General features: G+C 41.2%; 1 protein-coding gene across 2 annotated transcripts in view; it reads left to right on the top strand.

The window, feature by feature from the left end:
- scarb2c (scavenger receptor class B, member 2c) overlaps positions 1-21,553 on the top strand; it is a 49,599-nt gene that overhangs the window by 11,476 nt on the left and 16,570 nt on the right. For both annotated transcript variants that reach the window (XM_078544222.1, XM_078544213.1), the window contains exons 2-9: positions 1,091-1,248; positions 5,575-5,722; positions 7,549-7,740; positions 8,602-8,693; positions 9,056-9,175; positions 11,415-11,593; positions 13,747-13,865; positions 15,335-15,408. In XM_078544222.1, coding sequence (XP_078400348.1) covers positions 1,094-1,248; positions 5,575-5,722; positions 7,549-7,740; positions 8,602-8,693; positions 9,056-9,175; positions 11,415-11,593; positions 13,747-13,865; positions 15,335-15,408 — 1,079 coding nt within the window. In that variant the 5' untranslated portion in view covers positions 1,091-1,093. The remainder of the gene's footprint in view (positions 1-1,090; positions 1,249-5,574; positions 5,723-7,548; positions 7,741-8,601; positions 8,694-9,055; positions 9,176-11,414; positions 11,594-13,746; positions 13,866-15,334; positions 15,409-21,553) is intronic.

The raw sequence follows: 21,553 nt of genomic DNA, 5'->3' as shown, positions 1-21,553 counted from the left end.
GTATAGGCTGCTTCATTGCCAAAGGAGTTGTGGAACTGAACACGTTGTCCATGAATAGCCCCACTCTTGACTCTATGCTGGAAGTAAGGTGGTTAATGCAGCAGCTTATCATCATCCTGCTGGGTCTCTAATGGTTGACCTCTGACAACCACCGTCTTGCATATTGATATTGACTCCAGCTGTGGAGAGTTTTGTCCCAGGATCTTTTGTTGTGCTTGAACTCCCTTGATGCTGTACCCTGTCAATCATTGCCTTGACATTGAGAAAGGTTCACATCACTACTCTAATATTCAGTTCTTGCGCCAATGATTGTCCAAAGGCTAGTGATGAGGTGTGGAATCGAGTGATTGAGTGAAACTTTGAATAGGTGATGCTTGAGATGTTTCTATTGAATGCTCCTTCCATAAGTTTGATCATTGGGAGGCTGAAGAAGAACCATACAGACTCGATGTTAACTGTTTCTCTCTCCACAGATGCTGCCAGACCTGCTGAGCTTTTCCAGCATTTTCTGGTTTTATTTCAGTTCAAACCTTGTTGGCCATGATTAGCTAATTTAATGCAAACTAGATTTGAAAATGTGGCTTTCTGCTCTTGTAACCTAATTATTCATTTTCTATATTAGGGGATGTCTGATTTTTTTTTCATAAAACATTTTAACATAGTGTATTTATTGCAGTTGCTTAGATTCTTCCCTTTCTGCCTGCATCAATCTTGTCTGGCCTAAGCTCAGTCAGTATTTTAAGCAACTGCAAAATTGCTGAATGTTTGACTAAGATTGCTTTGTTTTCTCAAACTGCCTCCCGCTGGTGGTTACATTTTCTGCCTGTCAGCTACTTTCAATTCACATCAGTACTTGCCAATCAAGATTTCACTGTGAGCAGTAGAATAGAGGAGTTCATATTTCTTTGAGGAGAATGTTATGCTAACCAGGGTTTTGCAAAGCTCAGATCTCAATTTATTGCACTGCATTATTAAATCTATTCTTTATTTTCACAATAGAATGAAGATATAATGCCTACTTTTTAAAAGATTTGTCCGATCCATGTAACTATCCTTTGTCACTCGTATCCTTGCTCGTATCCTTTTGCAGGAAATGCAGCTGAGGAATGGTACAGTTACCTTTGAGACTTGGGAAAATCCTCCTCTACCAATTTACATGCAGTTTTACTTCTTTAATGTCACCAACCCTGATGAGGTGCTAAAAGGAGGAAAACCTTTTCTTGAAGAAAAAGGCCCTTACACTTACAGGTATGATAAATGAAATTCTAATCTGTTCAATTGAAATGGCTTCAAGATGTTATTTAGACTATTTTGTACTATTCACAGATTTTGAGAGGTTTTTTTACTGCTGTGCTTAAAGCAAAATAAAAACATGGAATGAGGAAGACGGTTTGATCCCTGAAGTCTGTTCCTTCCATAGACCATGTGTAGTGTGTGCCATTGTGGACTCAATCCAATGCATTCAATCTCCTCAAAGCTGCATTAATTTTGCCATACATGGCAACCTAGCAAAAGCTGATGGAGACTCAAAAAGCTCCACTCAGAAACAGCCTGGATATTGTAAACCGGTGGTATGCAATAACAAAGCTACAGGAATTTATCATTTAAGACATAGGGATACACAATGTTTCCACACTTGTTATTGGAGGGAAGGGAAAAAATTGTACACTCATGAAAGCCTGAAGGGAGGAATGCAAACATTGAAGGTTTAGTGGAGCTTTTCTAAGACGGGCAGGAGCATGCTACTTGGAAAACCTTGAATGTTCCCATTTTATAAATGGTCCTTTCTGGGTTTTTTTTTAAGTAATTCACAATCTTCTCTCTTTGGATTTAATGATCACAATGACATTTTGGACTTTTCAACAGAGCAACCTTCACCAAAAGTCTATAGCTACTTTGAATGTCGCCTTTACTTTTCTCTCCTCCCCTTTCCAATGTTGTTTGTACATTTTATTTATACTGGCAGGTTATAATTTCCTCTGAGCACCCTGCCTTTGTGCATGGGCATTTAAAAGTCATGACTTACACTGTGCTGGAAATTTTCCCTGATAAACTGAGGATATTGTCAGCGGCCAGTTTATTTCAGTGCACAGTACATCTCAGATTCCTGCACGGCTGCTTGTACATACATCTTAAAGGGAATGTTGCTCCTCTTTCCCTCCCTGCCCCATTCGAAGGCATCTGGTCACAGCTCAATGATCTCCCTCCCTCTTTGTCCCTGCTACTGTTAAGGAAAGTAACTTTGGCATTGGCATGCTGCAGGCAGGAACTCATCCTGGGGAAATTCTCAGCCATAGAATTGCAGCAGCCAGAATCACCTTCATTAGATGTGATACTGAGACGAATGGCCCACATATCTGTGAGCAAAGGCTGTAGGCAGACTTTGACCTCAGAACACTGGTTAGCAGTAAAACAAAAAGTACCCAGTTAGTATTTGTATTTCTCTGTTCCTCCAGAAAACAGTGCAAAATCCCTAAGTCTACACCTTAATTGGAATAAAATTTGTCTGATTAAATGCTCCCATTATTTGTATCTGAACTTTGCCATTGATCCCCTTCCGAGACAGAGTTTTCACTCCGTTCTCTTTATTTTATTCAAATTAACTGCTTCAAATTTTTTATCCAGCTTCTGGAAATTAGAATGATTAGATCTGATTGAATTGAATATACGTGCAAATGCTGAAATGGAAGACTGAGTGTTGTTGTGCAAAAGTGCTTCTTTAAAAAAAAAAGTGCTTGTTTTTAATCTGCATTAAAATAGTGTTGGTGATTATCTGGCTAGCTGATTTAGAGTTAGTTTTTGTTTTTACTGATATGAATTTTTGCTTAGTTTTGAATCATGCCTTGAACCAAAGCCTACTTCTTGGATCTCGTGGTACTTGCTCAGCAGGAAACATCTATTCTGATATTCTGGGTTGGTACTTTGCAAGTTCTTGCGTTGACTTAATTTCCTTTCTCCCCACTCTCCAATGAGTGTAGACATGTGATTCATTGTATTGCCTGTCATGAGTGAACACTCTCTTCTCAACTGTTAAAAGTCTCCTCCAGTTCTTAAAGCACCATTTCTCCTTCTGGAACTTTAAAAAAAAAATTATAATTAATATGGTTTGTCTCAGAATGATATCAAAATCCTTTTTAGCAGATTGAAGTTAAATCTCAAGTACATGGGGTTGAAATGGATGTCCACCACATAGAGCATTGACTGTGTCAAGTAGCAACATGAAGTTGCTCTAAGTAACCTTAGTGAGGAGAGCTCTCTGCTGTCAGACTGTTTGCCTGACCATCAGTCTGAATTTTCAATTACTCCGGCTAATCATGGCTGAGAAAAGAGTGGAGTTTGTGATAGGGCTGATAATGGATTCAGTCTTCCCACTGACTCTATCTTTCTACCTGCCGTCTGTCTTTGCTTGGTGCAGGCTATTAACTACCCTCTGATTCTTCCAACTCTGTATCTTCTCCATCACCAGGTCCACTCACTTCTACCTCTGTAGTGCTACCTGTGTCCACCCCTACCTCAACCAATCTGTTAGTGAGACCCTCTTGGATGCATTTTGTCACCTCCAGACTTAATTTTAGTCTGATACTTTCCCTGCTCAGCCCCCCGCCCCACAAATCCTTCTGTTCACCCAAAAGTCTGCCTCCAATGTCTGCACCCATCCTGCCCTGTCCCCAATACCTCAGCTAAAATTGTTCCTCATGGTCTTTCGCACTCCTCCCAACTACCTCCAGCTCTAGAGCTCCTCCTTAAAGCTGCACCTTTGACTCTGAGCCTCGTCTGCCTCCGTACCCACCCTAGTAATTAGAAAACACTGCCATTTTAATTCCCTCTCCTAATCCAGGCATTCAGGCTGATTTTAGTTCTTTTGCTGCTGCACAGGATAAGATGGACCAATCTGGCATAGATCAGAAATGACACAAAAACACAAGAAACAGGAACAGGAGTAGATCATACAGCCCGTTGCACTTGCTGCGCCATTCAATATGATCATGTCTCAACTTGGGCTTCAACTCCACTTTCCTGCTCACTTTCCATATCCCTCGATTCCCTGAGAGACCAAAAAAATTGTCTATCCCAGCCTTAAATGTATTCAACGATGGAGCACCCACAACACTCTGGGCTACAGAATTCCAAAGAATCACAACCTTTTGAGTAAAGTAATTTCTCCTCGTCTCAGTCCAACTTGATTGGCCCCTTATCTGAATTGAAACCTGTTCTTCCCACATCGCTCTTTGAGCCATGTGTGTAATTCTCTAATTTGCTTGACCCTATGCCAATTGGTGCATGGCTCAGATAACAAGGCAGAGATGATTACCTTTGATGTTCTGCGTTTTAATTTGTACCCTAACTCCTCAAATTCTCTTGAGTAGAACCTGGAATGATGTTTTTCTATGACGTTGGTTCATTTGTGGACCACAACAACTGGATCCTCCCCCTCCCACTCCAAGTTACTCTCCAGCCATGACGAGTTGTCCTTAATCCAAGCACTGAGCAGGCAACACAACACAACACAACAGCCCTCCGCTGTGGCTGCAGAGAACGGTATCTGTCTGGAGACTCTACTGTCTCCTATCACTACCACATTCCTCTTTGCTTACCCCACTTGAATGGCAACCTTCACCATGGTCAGTACACTCATTCACCTTGCAGTCCTCCTCCTCAACCACACAGGTAGCAAGCACTTCATAACTGTTGGACAAAGTCAGGGGTTGAGGCCCCTCCACCATTGACCAGCTCTAAAGTTTTGCCCAACTTAAGTGGTGTGACTGCCTCCTGGAACAAAGTATTCAAGTAACTTTCCCTCTCCCTAATGCAGTGCAATGCCTGCAGCTCTGCCTCCATCTCAATGACTGAGTCAAAGCTCCTCAAGCTGCAGGCAGCTACTGCAGGCGTGTTTGCCGTGTATCACATTGGTGTCCATGAACCCCACATTCTGCAGTTGCAACACATCACCTGCCCTACCATCTTTGTGTTTGCCAATTTCTTTTTTTTAATTTATAATTAACAAACCCTACTACTCCCAGTTAACTTTACTACTGTTTGTAAACATTACTACCACTAATAAAACCTTACGACTATTAATACATTACCTGACTTTGGAAAGATAAACAAGAAAATACTCACCAGCCAATCACTTACCTTTTTCCCTCTGACATCACACTGATTTTTCTCAGAGCGTGGTCAGTTCACATGCTGACCCCCCCCCACCCCTGGTGCTTTACTGGCTTTCTCGCTTGCCTTTTGCGCTGAACTCCATGTTGCTTTATCAGTTTGATCAGCTGGTAATACACTCCTGAATCAGAGAGTTGTGGGTTCATGTCCTAAAAGTGGTTTGCGGTGTATGGAAGTCATGAAAAGCAATGTAACTGAGTGCAACCTTTATCTCCTTCCCACCTTACTGGGTCAGTATGACTTGAGCACAGGCTGGTTAAACCCACTGAGATATCAAGGCTGATGAAGTGCGTCTTTGGTGGGAGGGGCATTTGTGTGTGTTTGAATGGTTGTCTGTTTTTTGTGCCTTAATTATTTACCTAAATAGCAACCAGATTTGGTATAATCTTTGGTATAATCTTTCAGAGAGTATAGACCTAAAGAAAATGTCACGTTTCTGGATGATGGAGTGATGGTGTCTGCTATGACCTCTAAGACCTATGTATTTGTTCCTGAGTTGTCTAAAGGAGATCCAGCAATTGACCTGATTAGGACAGTGAATATTCCAGTTGTGGTGAGTTGCTAGTTTTTTTTAAAAAACTCACTATTCAACAGACATGCTGAGATACAGCCAGATTAACTTGCATGTATTTGACATAAGCTTTGACATTTGAGCTACTTTTAAATTTCAATGGACATTTTTAACCAGAAAATGTTTCGTATCATTTCAGAATCTTTCCAGTGTTTCTGATTTTTGGTGTTGAAATTTCAGATTATCGAAAGGGAAGTACTTTTCTCTGAGGGGCACTGCACTTGAGGAAGCAGCTGCCCTAATAACTTGGGAACCCCAGGTTGGGTCTGTGTGTTTACATTTATAAAAAGATGAATATTGGGGCCTGTGGCTGTGCTCCAAGTTTTTAACATTGGGACTTTTATGATCATGTTCAGTAACCAGAAGGCTACCAAAATCTTGAAATTGCCCCAAGAGGCTGTAAGGTACCTGCTTCAACCTTGTCCCTAGGAACATAGGAACAGGAGTAGGCCATTTATCCCCCTGAGCCTGTTTTACCATTCAGAGATCATGGCTAATCTGCGACCTAACTCCATGTACCCGCTTTTGCCCCGTATCTCTCTATATCCTTGGCTAATGTAAACCTGTCAATCTCAATTTTAAAATTAACAATCGATCTAGCATTAGTTGTCATTTATGAAAGAGCGTTTCAAACTTCTGCCACCCTTTGTATGCAGAAAGGTCCTGTGAGGTCTGGCTCTCATATTTAGTCTGTGCCTCCTAACCAGGAACTTGCCAGCTTGCAGAAATAGTTCCTCAATACTTATAATAACTGTTCCCCTTAATATCTTTAAAACTTCGATCAAATCACAATTTATTGGAATTTAGAAGGTCTAGAATATACTGAATATAGCCCTAGTAGGTGTAATCTAGAATATACTGAATATAGCCCTAGTATGTGTAATCTAGAATATACTGAATATAGCCCTAGTATGTGTAATCTCACCTTGTAATTTAACCCTTGGAGTCCAGGTATAATTTTGACAAATTTATGCTGCACTCCAAGGATAATATAACTTCCCTTTAAGGGATGATGCCCAGAACTGCTCTGTGTTCGAGGTGTGTTCTAATCAGGGCTTTGTATAGCTGAAGTGTGACTTCTACCCCCTTCTATTCCTCTAGATATAAAAAACAACATTCCATTAACCTTTTTGCTATTTTTTAAAATTTGTTTGTAACATTTAAATGATCTATGTACCTGGACTGCCAAGTTCTTCCCACTCCACTATTTCTAGCTGTTCGCCATATAGAAAGCGCCCGGTTCTATACTTTTTGGGTCCAAAGTGGGTGACCATGCATTTGTCACAGTTTTGCCCATTCACTTAGCCTTTCAATTTCTCTTTGTGACATTATGCTTCCACCTACATACACTATTTACAATGCTGCCTACCTTTGTGTTATTGGCATACTTGAAGATGTGGCTTCCTGTCCCAGCATCTAAGCTGTTAACTAATAAACTGAATAACTGAGGCCTCCAACAGAGATTCTTGCAGGACACTGGTCACATGCTGTCAATTAGCCCTTAAAACTCCTGTGGTTGACATGGAGTGGGGTGTGTGCTAGGCACTCCTGTGGCAGTTCAAAGGGGAATGGATGTGATGTAACAGGTCTGTACATTTTGTTTTCTGTGTCTTGTATCTGAGGAATGCTTCTCCCTCTTAACTCCCCTTGCCAACTATCACAAGATGCAAGGCAGTGGAAAACCTACCCTATTTTGTATTCAACCATACAGGAAGAAAATTCTCTTAGGTCAGCTATAGGAGAGCTGGATTTAAAAAAAAAACAAACTTGTGTTTGAATTGATTATTTTTATTTCTCTTTGTAAACAGACTGTAATGGATATGGTAAAATATTCCAGTTACTATATTTTACTGGTGGAAGCTCTGTTGACCGTGAAAGGGGAGGGTCTTTTTACAACACGAACAGTACATGAGCTTCTTTGGGGTTACAAAGATCCTGTACTTTCATCCATCCATTTCTTCAAAAAGGACATTGATGATTACTTTGGGCTCTATTATAAGGTAAGTCACTCTTGCACTCAGCTCGTATGTAGGTGAAGATGAACTGTTACTGGTGGGAATCTGCAATGAAAACTAAAAATGCACAACAATTCAGCCATCATTTTGAAAAAAAAGACGGGGAACTTTTCAAATCCACTTTTAATGAGGTGTAAGTCGATGTTGGTCATCTTTCTCTTCAGATGCTGACTATGATCTGATCCTCCCCCTCCCCATTTAATGTAGGGTGGCTCAGTGCCTGTCTGCCTGGTACTGCTGACTTAACTGACATTTCAGGAAACTTCCCAACACTATAAATGGATCTTGGAGCTATTGACCACTGTGCTCAAAACAGCTTTAAAGAAAAATACACACATCAGGCTGCATACAGGACTTCAACAATGACCTTGATTTCTTGTTGTGTAGGAAAATAGCATTTAAATCATTTGTTTTCCAGCAGAACTGCAAACATATTAAAAGAATCATCAGTTTTGAATTGTCCACCATTGTGTGTGGTGAGTGGGACGGGGAGGAAAGAATCCATTCCTTTGTAGTACTTCCTTTTTGAATGTTGCAGATTAAAGCTGAGTTCATGATAAACTCTAAATGCACGCAGTTGAATGTAGTATTTTTTTTAAAGATAAAAATTAAGTTTTCCCCAATTATTCCTTAGTCAGTGTGTATTTTTAAGTTGTGCGCTTTCCTATGGGTTGACCGGATGAGTCTGTTTTATGTATTATTGATATTTTAATTGATTTTCTGTATGGGGGGGAATTTTAAATGATTAAAATTGCATTTGGAAAGGTTTCTAAAATGGGGGTCAGGTGATCTACTTATGTACTAACTTGCTTTACAGTTATCCTTTGTAATATGCTGTGTTTTTAGATGAATGGGACAGATGATGGCGAATATGTTTTTCTCACGGGACAAGAAAGCTATGAAAATTTTACTAGAATTGTTAAATGGAGGGGTAACGAGTAAGTGCTTTTTCTTTTGGTTTCCAATTAAAGATTAAAACTTACTGAATTGAAGAAAATGCCCAAACCTAAACAAAAAGTTGCTGCTCTGGAAACTTTAAACTAGGGTTGGGTTCTGGCTAATCAACTTACAGTAGAATATTTGGTGCTGCCAATTTGAAGTGGGATAATGTGCAGAAATATCAATTAAATTTGTTGATCATAATGCAATGTAATATATAGATTGGTTTTTAAAAGTAGAATTTGTAGTGCACTTATGCATACTGGTGGTTGCTTTTGTTCCTTTAATTACAGCTTTAATGCAAGATTTTTTCTCTCTGGTTTTCTTTTTTCCAACCCCCACAAACAAAAAAAAACTTTAGCTCATTGGATTGGTGGACAACGGATAAATGCAATATGATCAATGGTACTGATGGTACTTCCTTCCACCCGTTAATAACTAAAAATGACACCCTTCTCTTCTTTTCTTCAGAGCTTTGCAGGTAAGAATAGGTTGATTTTGTGTGTGCGCATGTATTTCCATGGTTTTGTTACACACAACTAGTTAGGAGTACTGGTAAAAATGCAAAACCGATAGCAACAAGAAGTTGCCTTTTAATGTATTAAAACATCTTGAGGGTTTTCACGCATGTAAACACAACAATTGACTTTGAACCAAGGAAGGAGATATTAAGAGGGGTGGCTAAAAGCTTTGCTAAAGAGAGCAGTTTGAAGGAGCTTTTTAAAGGAAGAAAGAGTTAGAGAGATGGGAGGTTTGGGAAGACCTAGATGGCGGAAGGCATAGCCCCCAATATTAAGGGGGGTGAAAGAAATGCCGTTTGCGCGAGTGACCAGAACTAGAGGAATGCAGATTGCTCAGGAGAGTTGTTGGGCTGAAAGAGGTTAGAGATAGGAGGAGGGGTATAGTCATGAAGAGATTTGAGCTTTTTTTTCTCTTGCAATTTGTCATTCTGTCTCCTGTTTTTTCCCTTTCTTGTTCTTTCTCAGCCACCCCACTTCCCACTCCCAACGTTTTCCTTGTGAATAATAAAAAGCACCAAAGAAAATAAGACAAAGAGCGGAAGCGACCATTCCTTCTAGTTCCACCCAACTCCCCCACCATCAAAAAAGACCCTGGAAGGAAAAAGTATCTGTAGCTTCTCTGAGCACAAAGCTGAAGCTGACAAGGGTTGCTGCAGCATCAATAACAAATCTCTGAATTCATCAGACACTCACCACTGCAGAGTGCAGTCCATCTGCTTTGCTTCAGTGTCTAACTCTCATACTGCAGGAGTATATATGATGCACAACAGCCATCTTTGTCCTCCAGATGATGATATTCATCATTTTGCAGACCTAAGCCATTCTTGTAGGTGGATAATTCATGCCAGCAGGGCCAGCAATAATTCAAAAGAAAATAACACCTTTTTAATTGTCAAAGCACTGCCAGCTGTAAGGGGACGCTGCTGGGAAAGCTCTTCCTTCAAACTGAAGTTTTTTTTTTGCTCACCTTTTAGCCACTGACCTGCATCCCACCAAGAAGAGACCCACACAACTTCAACTGCTGCTTTACTGTATCTGTCTCCATTCTTTGACTTTTATGAAATGGTTAAAATATTTTTTGTTTTCAGACTTGTTTTTAAGTACACATTTTAGTACATTGATTTGCTAATATTGCTGTGAAGTGCCCTGTGACATTTACTACATCAAAGGCATTTTATTATGCAAGTTGTTTATACTGTGACCACTTTAAAAAAATTCTTTTTGAGTTATCAACAGTCACAGATTGCAACTCTTTCGAGTACAATCACAGTTCTTGGTTTCCGGGAGTGGAACATGAACCCACAACCCTCTGATTCAAAGGCGAGGGTGCTATGAACTGAGCCACAGCAAAGGGGAACATGACTTATTGGGATGCAGGAAGGGGAACAGGAAACAATGTTCTGCAATCGCCTTTGAACTCCAATGTTTTAAGACACATTTGGAGTTGTGTGCAATTCTGGACGATTGCAAACCTGTTAGGAAAGCAACAGTTTGATTCATTCATGTAGCTTGTAATTTGGGTTCTTTGGAACTACTTTGCAATTTTACCTGAGTGTGCATTTATTGTTTGGGCTCCATGACTGTTTCGGATACGTGTTGTCTTGAGCGTATGATCAGGAAAGCATCTGTGTTGAGTTGGCTTACCTCATTGGAGATATTGAGAGAAGCTATAATTGGCCCAAATCCCCCTTCAGCTAAGGAGGAGAAAATCCCATCCCTTGATGATGGTGTACAACAGATTCTGATGTTCTCTGCGATGAATAGCCTGCAACAGATTTGAGTTACCAGTCACGTGGTGTGGAAGTGCACCAAAGTGAGGGCTTCAGGAGAAGGGAGAAAGTGTAATTCTGTAATGTTTAGAAGGCTCCCATTGTAAAAAGGCGTTTGGCAAACAATGTCCAGAATGTGATTTAAATTAAAGTGAGCTGTTTCTTTACAATGTTGTCTTCTCACTGATGCAAGCAAGCTGCAACTGTATGCTTTTTAAAACAGACAATCTTAAGCAGATAAGACCCATTTGTAAACTCTTAGCCCTTTTTAATACTGTTACTGATTCAATATTTGTGCTTGATGAAACTGAGGCAGAACACAACGGTTTCTATATTGCCTTGATGTCTATTTTCCTTTTGAAAACAATAACATCTGCTTTTAAATGCTTGACTGTTTTGGTTTTTTTCTATATTTTTACTTTGAACACAGGTCTCTCTATGCTACTTTTGAGCAGGAGCTTAAAGTCAAAGGGATACCAGTCTTCCGATTTGTGCTGCCAAGTGAGATTTCAGCCAATGCTACAGTCAACCCAGGGAATGCTGGGTTCTGTGTTCCAGCTGGCAACTGCCTGGGATCAGGTGTATTGAATGTGAGCATATGCAGGCAAGGTAACCGGATTAAAGTCACTTGTTAAATGATGCAAGGAAGGTACAAGGGTGTCAATGGAGGGGAGTTCTGGACATTTCAAGATAAAATTAAATTTTTATTGACAAATATTAAAAACGGCACTCGTTAGCTCAGTTGGCTAGACAGCTAGGGTATTGTTCAGAATGACACCAATAGCGGGTGGTTCGATCCCTGTGCCAGAGGTAGACTTGGGGCGTGCCTCTCGCCCTGCTCTGAAACAAAACCATGGCATAAGTCATCAAATAATTGAGCATGTTACCTGGAGAAGAAGAATATTATTACAACACTAGTGTTTTTACATTTGTAGTTTCTGAAGCATTTATCGTGGCTACTTATGATGTTACCAGTAGTAGCTCAGAGTGCGATTGTGATGGGGAAGTGGCAGGTGATGCACCCTGAGGCTGCACTTGCAGGATTTATAATTAGCATTTGAAGTTTGAAAGACATTGCACTTTTAATAAGTTCAACTGAAAGCCAGACGGTTTTTATTTTGCAAATGACTTGAGGGCATTTAACATTTTGTATGAACTCACCTGACTCATAGACGTCTACAGCACAGAAGGGGGCCATTCAGCCCATCGTTTCTGCGCCGGTCAACAAAGACCTGACTACACTAATCCCATTTTCCAGCACTTGGCCCATAGCCCTGGAGGCTATGGCAATGCAAATGAATATCTAAATACTCCTTAAATGTTACGAGAGTTTCTGACTCAACCACCCTTTCAGGCAGTGAGTTCCAGACTCCGACCACCCTCTGGCTGAGAACATTTCTCAACTCCCCTCATAGCCTTCTACCTCTTACCTTAAATCTATGCCCCCCTGGTTATTGATCCCACTACTAATGGAAAAAGTGCCCTCCTATCCACCTTATTTATGCCCCTCATAGTCTTATCTACCTCTATCAGATCCCCTCTCAACCTTCGCTGCTCCAAGGAAAACAACCCCAGCCTATCCAATCTTTTCTCATAGCTCAGACACTCCAGCCCAAGCAGCATCCTAGTAAATCTCCCCTGCACCCTCTCCAGTGCAATCACATCCTTCTTATGATGTGGTGACCAGAATTGCATGCAGTACTCCAATTGTGGCCTAACCAGCGTTTTATAAAGTTTCAGCATAGTCTCCCTGCTCTTGCCTTTATTAGCTGAAGCATAGAATACCAGTATCCCAATGCCTTTGTAACAACCTTTCCTACCTGTCCTAATAACTTCAGGGATCTGTGGATATGCACACCAAGGTCCCTTTGATCTTCAGTACTTTCCAGGGTCCCACCATTCATAGTGTAATTCTTTGCCTTATCAGCCTTCCCCAAATGCTTTACCTCACATTTTTCTGGGTTAAATTCCATTTGCCACTGCTTTGTCCACTTGACCAGTCCATTGATATCCTCCTGCAGTTTTTTGCTATCCTCCTCACTATTTACCACCCAATCAATTTTTGTGTCACCCGTGAACTTCTTGATCATACCCCCTACGTTTAAGTCCAAATCATTTATGTACACCACAAACAGCAAGGGCCCCAGCACCGAGCACTGAGGAACTCCACTGACTTCCAGTCACAGAAACATCCCTCCACCATTACCCTCTGCTTCTTGCCTCTCAGCCAATTTTGGATCCAACATGCCACTTTGTCTTGGACCCCATGGGCGCTTACTTTCTTGACCAGTCTGCCATGAGGGACCTTAACAAAAGCTTTGCTAAAGTCCATGTAGACCACATCAAATGCATTACCCTCATCAACACTCCTGGTTACTTCCTCAAAAAATTCAATCAAATTTGTCAAACACAACCTTCCCTCAGAGTTAAGAGTGCTACACCACTGTGTACCAGGCTACACCATGGGCCTAGCTGTCCATAAAGTCACTAATTGCGTTAGTGTCTGTTTCTCTGCTCCTGGATATCTCAGTTTATTAGTTACTGTGGCAGATCACCATTTACAATTGATTAATCTACCCTTTTTTTAATTTGATTAAAATTTTTAAAATCCTTTCCTCTGATAGTAAAGATTTGTGTAAGTTTAGTATGTGGATGCATGCACAATAGTTTCTCTGTAAACCAATGTCATCTTATTTACAAATTACCATACCATGTGGGCACTCTCAAACAAATGACATTCTTTTTCTCTTTTGCTACAATAGGTGCTCCTATTATTCTTTCGTCTCCACATTTTTACCAGGCAGATCAAAAATTTATTGATGATATCGAAGGAATGCATCCAGATAAGGCAAATCATGAAACGTTTTTGGACATAAATCCTGTAAGTAAATGCAATTCACTTCATTAAAAACAAGGATAAGGCATGTACCCCATCATCTGAATATCGTAACTCATACAGCTACAACCAAACCAAAGTCTATTGCACAAAGACATCAGCTGCAGCAGGTCAGCATAGTTACTGTTTCCCAGTGTCCTTTGCAAGCTAAGCTTTACTTCAGCAATCACTCACTGGCATTTTACCTTGTATATGGTGCACAATGAGTGTACTGTAACCTAAGAACTATAACTTTCAAAGAAAATGGATAAGACATTTCCTTGGCTTTTTGTGCTATCTTAACAGATGTGCTCGCATTTATTGAAGGAGGATAATCATTCTTAAGGCAAAAGCTTCAATTACTTTGTTGCATTTTATGACTTATTGCTTACTTTTCACATTTTGTTGGAAACTATCTCATACCACCCACTGGTAATTATTGGACCTGTGATGAATATGTTTTTAAATATTCTCCAGAATGTGACCGGACAGTTATAACTTTAATATCTATTTAATGCTTGGTTAGTTCTGTAGTTTTATTCTAAAATTTTTAAAAATAATATGTTGCACTACTAAGGCTGGAACATCATATTGTTTCAAAGCAAGCCAATGGTACCAATGTGTGCAAAGAACAGCACAGATTGGAGACCTGGCTGGCAAGTGTTATTTACCGTTGATAACTACACTATAAATGTTTTTTAAGTTTTGAAGTCGTAGCTATGACAAAGTGGAGAGGGATAGAAGTGCTATAACTTGAAAGGGGTCCAGGGAAGGAGATGGAAAAGTCTCTTCACAACCTGCCTCTGCTAGACCAACCACCTCTCCAACCTATTTCATCTCTGTCGTTATATTCCTGCCCACTTGCGAGGTGGGCAGTTAGATGCAGCGCCTACCTTAGGAGGAAGAGGCACAAACAAATGGATGGACAGGAGACCAGGGTTGGGCAGGGAATTAAGGTACAGGGCGGTGAGTGAGGATGAGGCAGTGAGGGGTTGAGAACGGGGTGGCCAATAAGGCAGCGAGCAGGGTGGTGAGCAAATCACAATCACGATACCAGGAATTTTAACTGGTGTTTTGGGGATCAATATTCTGTGAAAACTGCAATCCTTAACCATAGTGAAAGAGAACCACATTTTATTGATGTCGCACTTGTTTAAATATCTTTACATTGTTTAATATTATGCATGGTCTTATTCTTTGATGCAGGCAGGTCCTGTGGCTGGCGGTGATGTCACAGGCACTGCAACTGCATGTCCTGCTAGTGAATGCGCCCCCTGCAGTTGTGGTGGCAGCAAGCTCAGCCTCAAATGTAGGCAGAGTACAGAATTGGTCATTTTATAGAATAATGTAAATGGGTGCATACAGTTGTAGGGAATTTTTTTACAGGTTGGTAAACAGAACACACAAAAAAATAGATTTGTATTACGATATAAATACACAAGTGTATATCTGTGCTGACTTATTTTACTGTTTAGCTTACAGGGCTCCTTGTGAGGGCAGCAAAACGAGTTCAAATCAATGTTTACATTGAGAAAATAGATGGATTTCAGTAAGTAGATTTTGAAATATTATGCAACACCAGTGCTTGGAAATGAAGATTTTGGGGGATACACTGTTCTTACAAACATTGTTAGCATTATATTTATTCAGAAATGTAGTGCTTTTATGTTTTGTCAAAAGCTGTAGAAAAAGAAGACTTGAACACTTAAGTCTGGAACTCTCCCAAAAAGTTGTTGAGAGTAGGTCAATTTAAAATTTCAAAACTAAGATTGATAGATTTTTGTTAGGCAAGGGTATTAAGTAATCTGGTACCAAAGCAGGTAGATGGAATGAAGATACATATCAGCCATGATCTATTTGAATGACAGAACAGTCTTCAAGGGCTGATGGCCTACTTCCAAATAGTGATGGAAATAGAGTTGGGAAATAGGACCAAAGGAATAGCCGAAATAAATAATTTGTTTTAAATTAGCGGCTTTTTATAGGAGGTGCAGGAAATGACAAGACGTGGGGTGGGCAGTTTGGAGGAGTATTTCAGAAGCAGCTGAAGACAATGTAGTGGAGGGTGGATACAAAGCAGGACACTCAGAAGAATGGAGGATATGCACAAGAATATAAAATCAGAGGTGTTTGTAGAATCAAAGAGAGATCAGACTGTGATGGTGGTTTTAGATGAGGAAAAACATTTTGAATTTGATGCTGAGGGGCTAGTTGGAAGATGTGACACTTCTCAAGCCTCCACTATAGAAGGACAAGGGCAGCAAGTGTATGGGAACCCCATCACTTCCATGTACCCCCAAAGTGTCTCAACATCCTGGCTAGGGCATGTATCACTGTCCATTCATCATCATTTTCATAATGGGCCGTATTCCTCCTTTGGACACTTTTTTTGTTCATTTAGTTAAACCTTTTTCCATTTCCTACACTGCTTCCTCTTACTCTATAAGTACCCCCATATCTCCCCTCCAACCTTCAGTAAATTTGTCTGTGAAGCCTGCTTCAAAACCTAAGTTCTCAAAATTCCCATCCACCTGCCCCCCAAGAAACTACCCAACTACTGCCCTTATCCATCTTTGCATTCAATCAAAGCCTTTCTGAAGGATCTCAAAAAAGGCAGTGGAGTGAGTGTAATTGCAATTGGGCATATTGAAGCAATAAGACCACACTTGTCAAAGCCTCACTCTAACCTGGTAAAACTGCAATCATAGCTCACTCGCGATTCCTCGACCTTTGTCACCACCTTCAATGTTGTCTGTACCATCCTCCACACGGTAGTGCACTGTCATTTTGCATTCTAGGTGTTACTGTAACAGCTCCTCCTGGAGTTCCCAAATAGTTACTCCTCTAACATTTGCTGTTATAATTGTTGTGACTTGTGCATCTCTTAATAGATCAATAAATTTCCACCCCTTTTAGGGGATATCAGTTGGATTACAGCTGACCCACCAAGTGAAACAAAGTTGAGAAATTTAGGAACATTGGTCAATAATTTTTAATAATGCCACACAATATATCTTTGTATATTTTTAAAATGCCACTGCTACACTGGTTTGTTGCAAGTGTATGAACATTCACATGTATAGAATTTTAAACCTGTATGGTCAGCAAATTACTTTGTCTATTTAATCAAGCTTTGGTGTTAAGAATTCTGTTAATTTTTCTGAATTTTGGCAAACGCATGGATTTTTACCCTGGATTGTCAGCAATAAAAGAAATCAATGTTGCACAATTGGATAGTTGCAGTTTTAAACGGTGGGAGTGACACAACCTTGGTCATCCTTCGTAGATGCTGTGAGAGGAACTATTTGACCTGTTGGCTGAGGCAGCTGTCCCTCAACTCGAGGATGACGTCTACGCAGTGTCGTGAGTTCCTGCCATGGGTCGTCTTGTGACTGAACAGTTGATTCTTGACCTACAGATCTTTGGGCACATGGGGTAGGATGTGCCCTGAGCTAGTGGGATTTGGAGCACAGGATTTGCCTCCCTTTCCTTCTCTGCTGCTACTTTACCTCATCATTAAGGTGTTGTGACTCAAAGCGTGATGCAGCTTGATGTGCAAGTTGGCATCATTCTGAAATATTAGAAGCCAGCTTCTCCCAGTCATGAAGGTCAATGCTGCCTTGCTCCAAGGAGAGCTTTGGAGTGTCTTTAAAGTGTTTTCTTTGTCTTACCTGGAATGTTGGTCACTTGAAAGTTGAGCAAACAGGACCTGGCAGGAGAGACTATTTTTGGCCACCCAAACGCAGTGTCCAGTCGATTGAAGTTGATTTTGCAGGAGTTTTGCCTGAATGTTTGTGGAACTGGCTTCAAGAAGCACATTATCGTTTGTTCAGTGTTTCTCCCATTGAATCAGGAGGATGCGGCGGAGGCTGGTGGGAGTCTCCAGCTCTCTTATGCATCGCTGATACGCAGTCCAGGTTTTATTGAGGTACAGGAGTGTGGTGACTACAACTGCGCTGTACACTATGACTTTTGTCGACTTGCAGAGGTCTTTGTTGTCAATCATTGTATAGTTTTTAAAAGGCTGAACTGGCGAGCTGATCCAGTGTTGGATCTCCTCATCATTGGTGAACTTTCGAGAGGTGGTTACCCGGGTATAGGAAGTGCTAAAAATGTTTAAGTCTCTCCTTCAACATATATGGAGGTGGAATATTTGACTGACCAGGATTTGGGGGGAAAAGAACTTTCCCCTGCATCCCCCCCCAACTACCCCCAGGAAATCAACAATTGTAACTTTCTTCAAGAAAGGAGATAAATCATACTATTTTATAATCCACTTAAAATGACTATTCACCTCAAAGGTCAACTTGCCTCTGGTGTCAATATTTAATACTGGCTAGATGGAAAACTCTTTAATCTGGAGTCACAAGGGCTCAAAACTTTTTTTTTCTCCACAGATGCTGTTAGACCTGCTGAGTTTTTCCAGCATTTTCTGTTTTTGTTTCAAAGACAGGCTGTATTCCTGTATGCAGAATTGAAGTGATTGAGAGGCACTTGCAAATCTGGTGCAGAATGGGCAATAACATTGCAGTCATCTGCAAACTGCTGATCACCTACTTGTATAGAGGTCAGTTTAGTTTTGCAATGGAGGCGACTGAGGTTAAAGAGTTTTCCATCTAGACAGTATTAAATATTGACACCAGAGGCAAGTTGACCTTTGAGGTGAATAGCCATTTTAAGTGGATTGTAAAATAGTATGATTTATCTCCCGTCTTGAAGTGAGTTACAATTGTTGATTTCCTGGGGGTAGTTGGGGAGGATGCAGGGGAAAGTTCTTTTCCCTCCCAAATCCATTGGATGAGTGCATGGAGTCTTGATGTGAGCAAATGTCCACCAGCTTTGAAGACCTCAGCTGGAATAACATCAGGGCCACAGGCTTTGTTGTTTATCATCTTTTTGCTTGTTGCAGCTCTCCCATCGATGGTGGTTCACCCATGGATTCTACCACAGGGCGTTGGGGGATAGCCTAGAGAGTATCAGCTGCCAGTGTTGATTCATGGTTGAGTGGTTGTTGAAAATGTTCTTTCTAGCATTGACGGATGACATTCTCAATCTTGAGAGAGACTCCATCCTGTGAATGAAAGGGTTTTGTCCGTTTTACCTTGGTCTATCGATAGCCCTGGTGGCTTCAAAAAGGCTTCACATGTCATGATGGTCAGCATATTATTGGATCACTTGGGCTTTTTCTTCTACCACATGTACTTTATCTTTGGGCGTCAGCCTTGAGTTGTTGGAATGCTGCTTTCTTGAGTTGTGACCTTGGCTTGTTCTGCCAGACAATGAAGGCTGCTTGGTTTTGTTATAGGAGGTCACATATTTCAGCATTGTTTTCGTCGAACAAGTCCCAGTGATGGCAATACTTGAATCCAGTGGTCTGGGCACAGGAGCCTAGTGCAGTTGACTTTATTTGATACCACTGTTCTGGAATTGAATTAGATATGTGAAGAGTTTCCAAATTGGACTAGAGCTGTACTTGGAATTCCTCTCTTTGGTCGGGCTGCTTTAGGGCCGAGGCATTTATCTTCTTCCTTTGTGGATTTTTGGGCCTGGTGATGTCTTAGTTTTGGGTGAATGTTCATCACCTATCAAGCAAGTCTAACATTTGTTCAGCAGACATCAGCCCCCTGCATGGATCGAATGATACAGACGTCACGTAGATCTTTGACTTGAGAAATGCCATAATCCAGGAGGTGCCAATGCTTTGATATAGGATGCCTGCATGTGGCTTTGTATTTGTCCTGGCCAAAGACGGTGTTTGTTATAATGAGGCCATGCTGAGCACACTTTGTCAGCAGGAGGATGCCATTTTGCATTGACTTTTCCCACCCCATTTTTCCCGATGGTTCAGCCCCAAACAGAGTCATGGCTGTCCCTGTGTGGAGATTCTTGACTAGGGACTCCCAGGTGCTCAGCTCTGTCCCTCTTGCCAATTCCCTCGCCACAAGACTTGGCAGGCGAACCTGGTGGTGGCCCACGTGTGACTTTGTCTAATGTGGGAACCTTGGGGCGCTGTCATTGTCCACATGATCTTGATGGGTTGGTGGTCAGATTCCAGTGATGCGTTGAACCACGATGACTTGGACCACCTTGCTGTTGTAGCCGCCTTCCACCTTCGCGGCCAATGAGATGCATAAGTCTTTCTTCGCCTGTTCTGCCATTGAGGACTTTTTGGACCACTTGGCATCTGTGTGGCATCTCGAGGGGCCACCCATAGCAACAAGGCCACAATCAGCACCAATTGCTCAAGGGATTGCTAGAATGCCCAAGACCCTCCATCTCGCAGAGATAACCATCCATGGAGAAGGTTTAACCTGCAGAAAACCTTGGTTGGTCTTCCCTAGTTGGACATGGCGAAAGGACAGCATTGTATTGACAGCTAATACATTGATAGTCCCAAGCTGACAGAGGCCATCAAAGGCTGACTCGGGTTGTGCAGCAAGTCTTTTAAACCTGCACAGAGATCTGTTGAATCATATACCATGTCATAATTAAGAGCAGTGGCACTGTACTTTGGGCAATTAGTATCTTTATACACACACAGCCTGACCCTAGTCTCCTATTAGCAGAGCTATCAGATTCATAGATTACGGGGATATCTTTTTGCAGACCCAAAAGTTAACATGGCCTTTGAACAGTGGCATATCAATGCGTTTACATTCAGCAAATTGAAACTCGTGGACAGATCAAAGCTGACTCCCACTGTAAATATTATAACTAAAACATTGCAGTCCAGCTGGGGTTTACAGCTATAGCATTGGAAATTTTACAACTTAGCATTACTGTAAAAATGGCAGTTCACACTTAACTGAATTAAGGCACCATACAGGTTGCAGACCCCAGAGGTAAACCCCACAGAAGTGACCTTTATTAGCCATGTAGAGGCACCATATGAACAAAGGCTTTGTGTTGGCAGAACTGAGTTCCAAATTTTTCCAGCGATTGCGTTGCTGTTAAAAGTAAGTGAATTTTATCCCGAGATGCATTCCTTTTCTTTTTCTTGAACGAGTTGATGGCATCTAATAATTTGTCACTTGCAGCAACAAAGGAGGTTTGAAGGAATCAATTGTCCATAATGGCCTGGCCATACAGTACATAGCAATACTTTTGTTAAGTCCTATTTCTTTTACTTAAAAAAAAAAGCCCAAAATGTAATAGTCTAAAGAAAAAATGTCGCCTGTTTGAAAACCAAGCATGACCTGCGGGCACATTTGTTACAATGGAATAAACCTTTCCCCCCATTAGATTTAGACACGTCATATTTAACTGCTTGAAGGGTGTTTTAAAGTTTCATGGAGTAAAACACGTTTAATTATCAGCTGATGGAGATTGTGGGCAGACAGTATAATGATACATACCACCCAAAGCACAGTGCATGCATGATGTTGCTTTGAAAGTGATTCTGTAGATCGTTCGGCAAGTCTAGGGGCTGAATTTTCACCTCGGATGGCAGCCATGCGCCCGACATGCATGAGCATGAAATAGCGCACGATGACGTCGGGTGAGCATCCTGACGTCATCGCACAATCGCACGATATTTCGGTCAGCGGGCATGCGTGGGAGTCGGCAATGTGCCCGCTGAAAATTAAGCAGGCTGTTAAGCCCATTAATCGATTAATTAAATAGAATTTTTCCCTGCCCATCTAACCTTACGGTTGGTGGGTGGGTGAATAGGCCTTTCGATTTTTGAGGAAACC

The sequence above is a fragment of the Cetorhinus maximus genome, chromosome 1, assembly GCF_964194155.1.
Source record: "Cetorhinus maximus chromosome 1, sCetMax3.hap1.1, whole genome shotgun sequence".
Taxonomy (NCBI): domain Eukaryota; kingdom Metazoa; phylum Chordata; class Chondrichthyes; order Lamniformes; family Cetorhinidae; genus Cetorhinus; species Cetorhinus maximus.
Note: the sequence above shows the minus strand (reverse complement) of the source record. Positions and strands in the feature narration are given on the sequence as shown.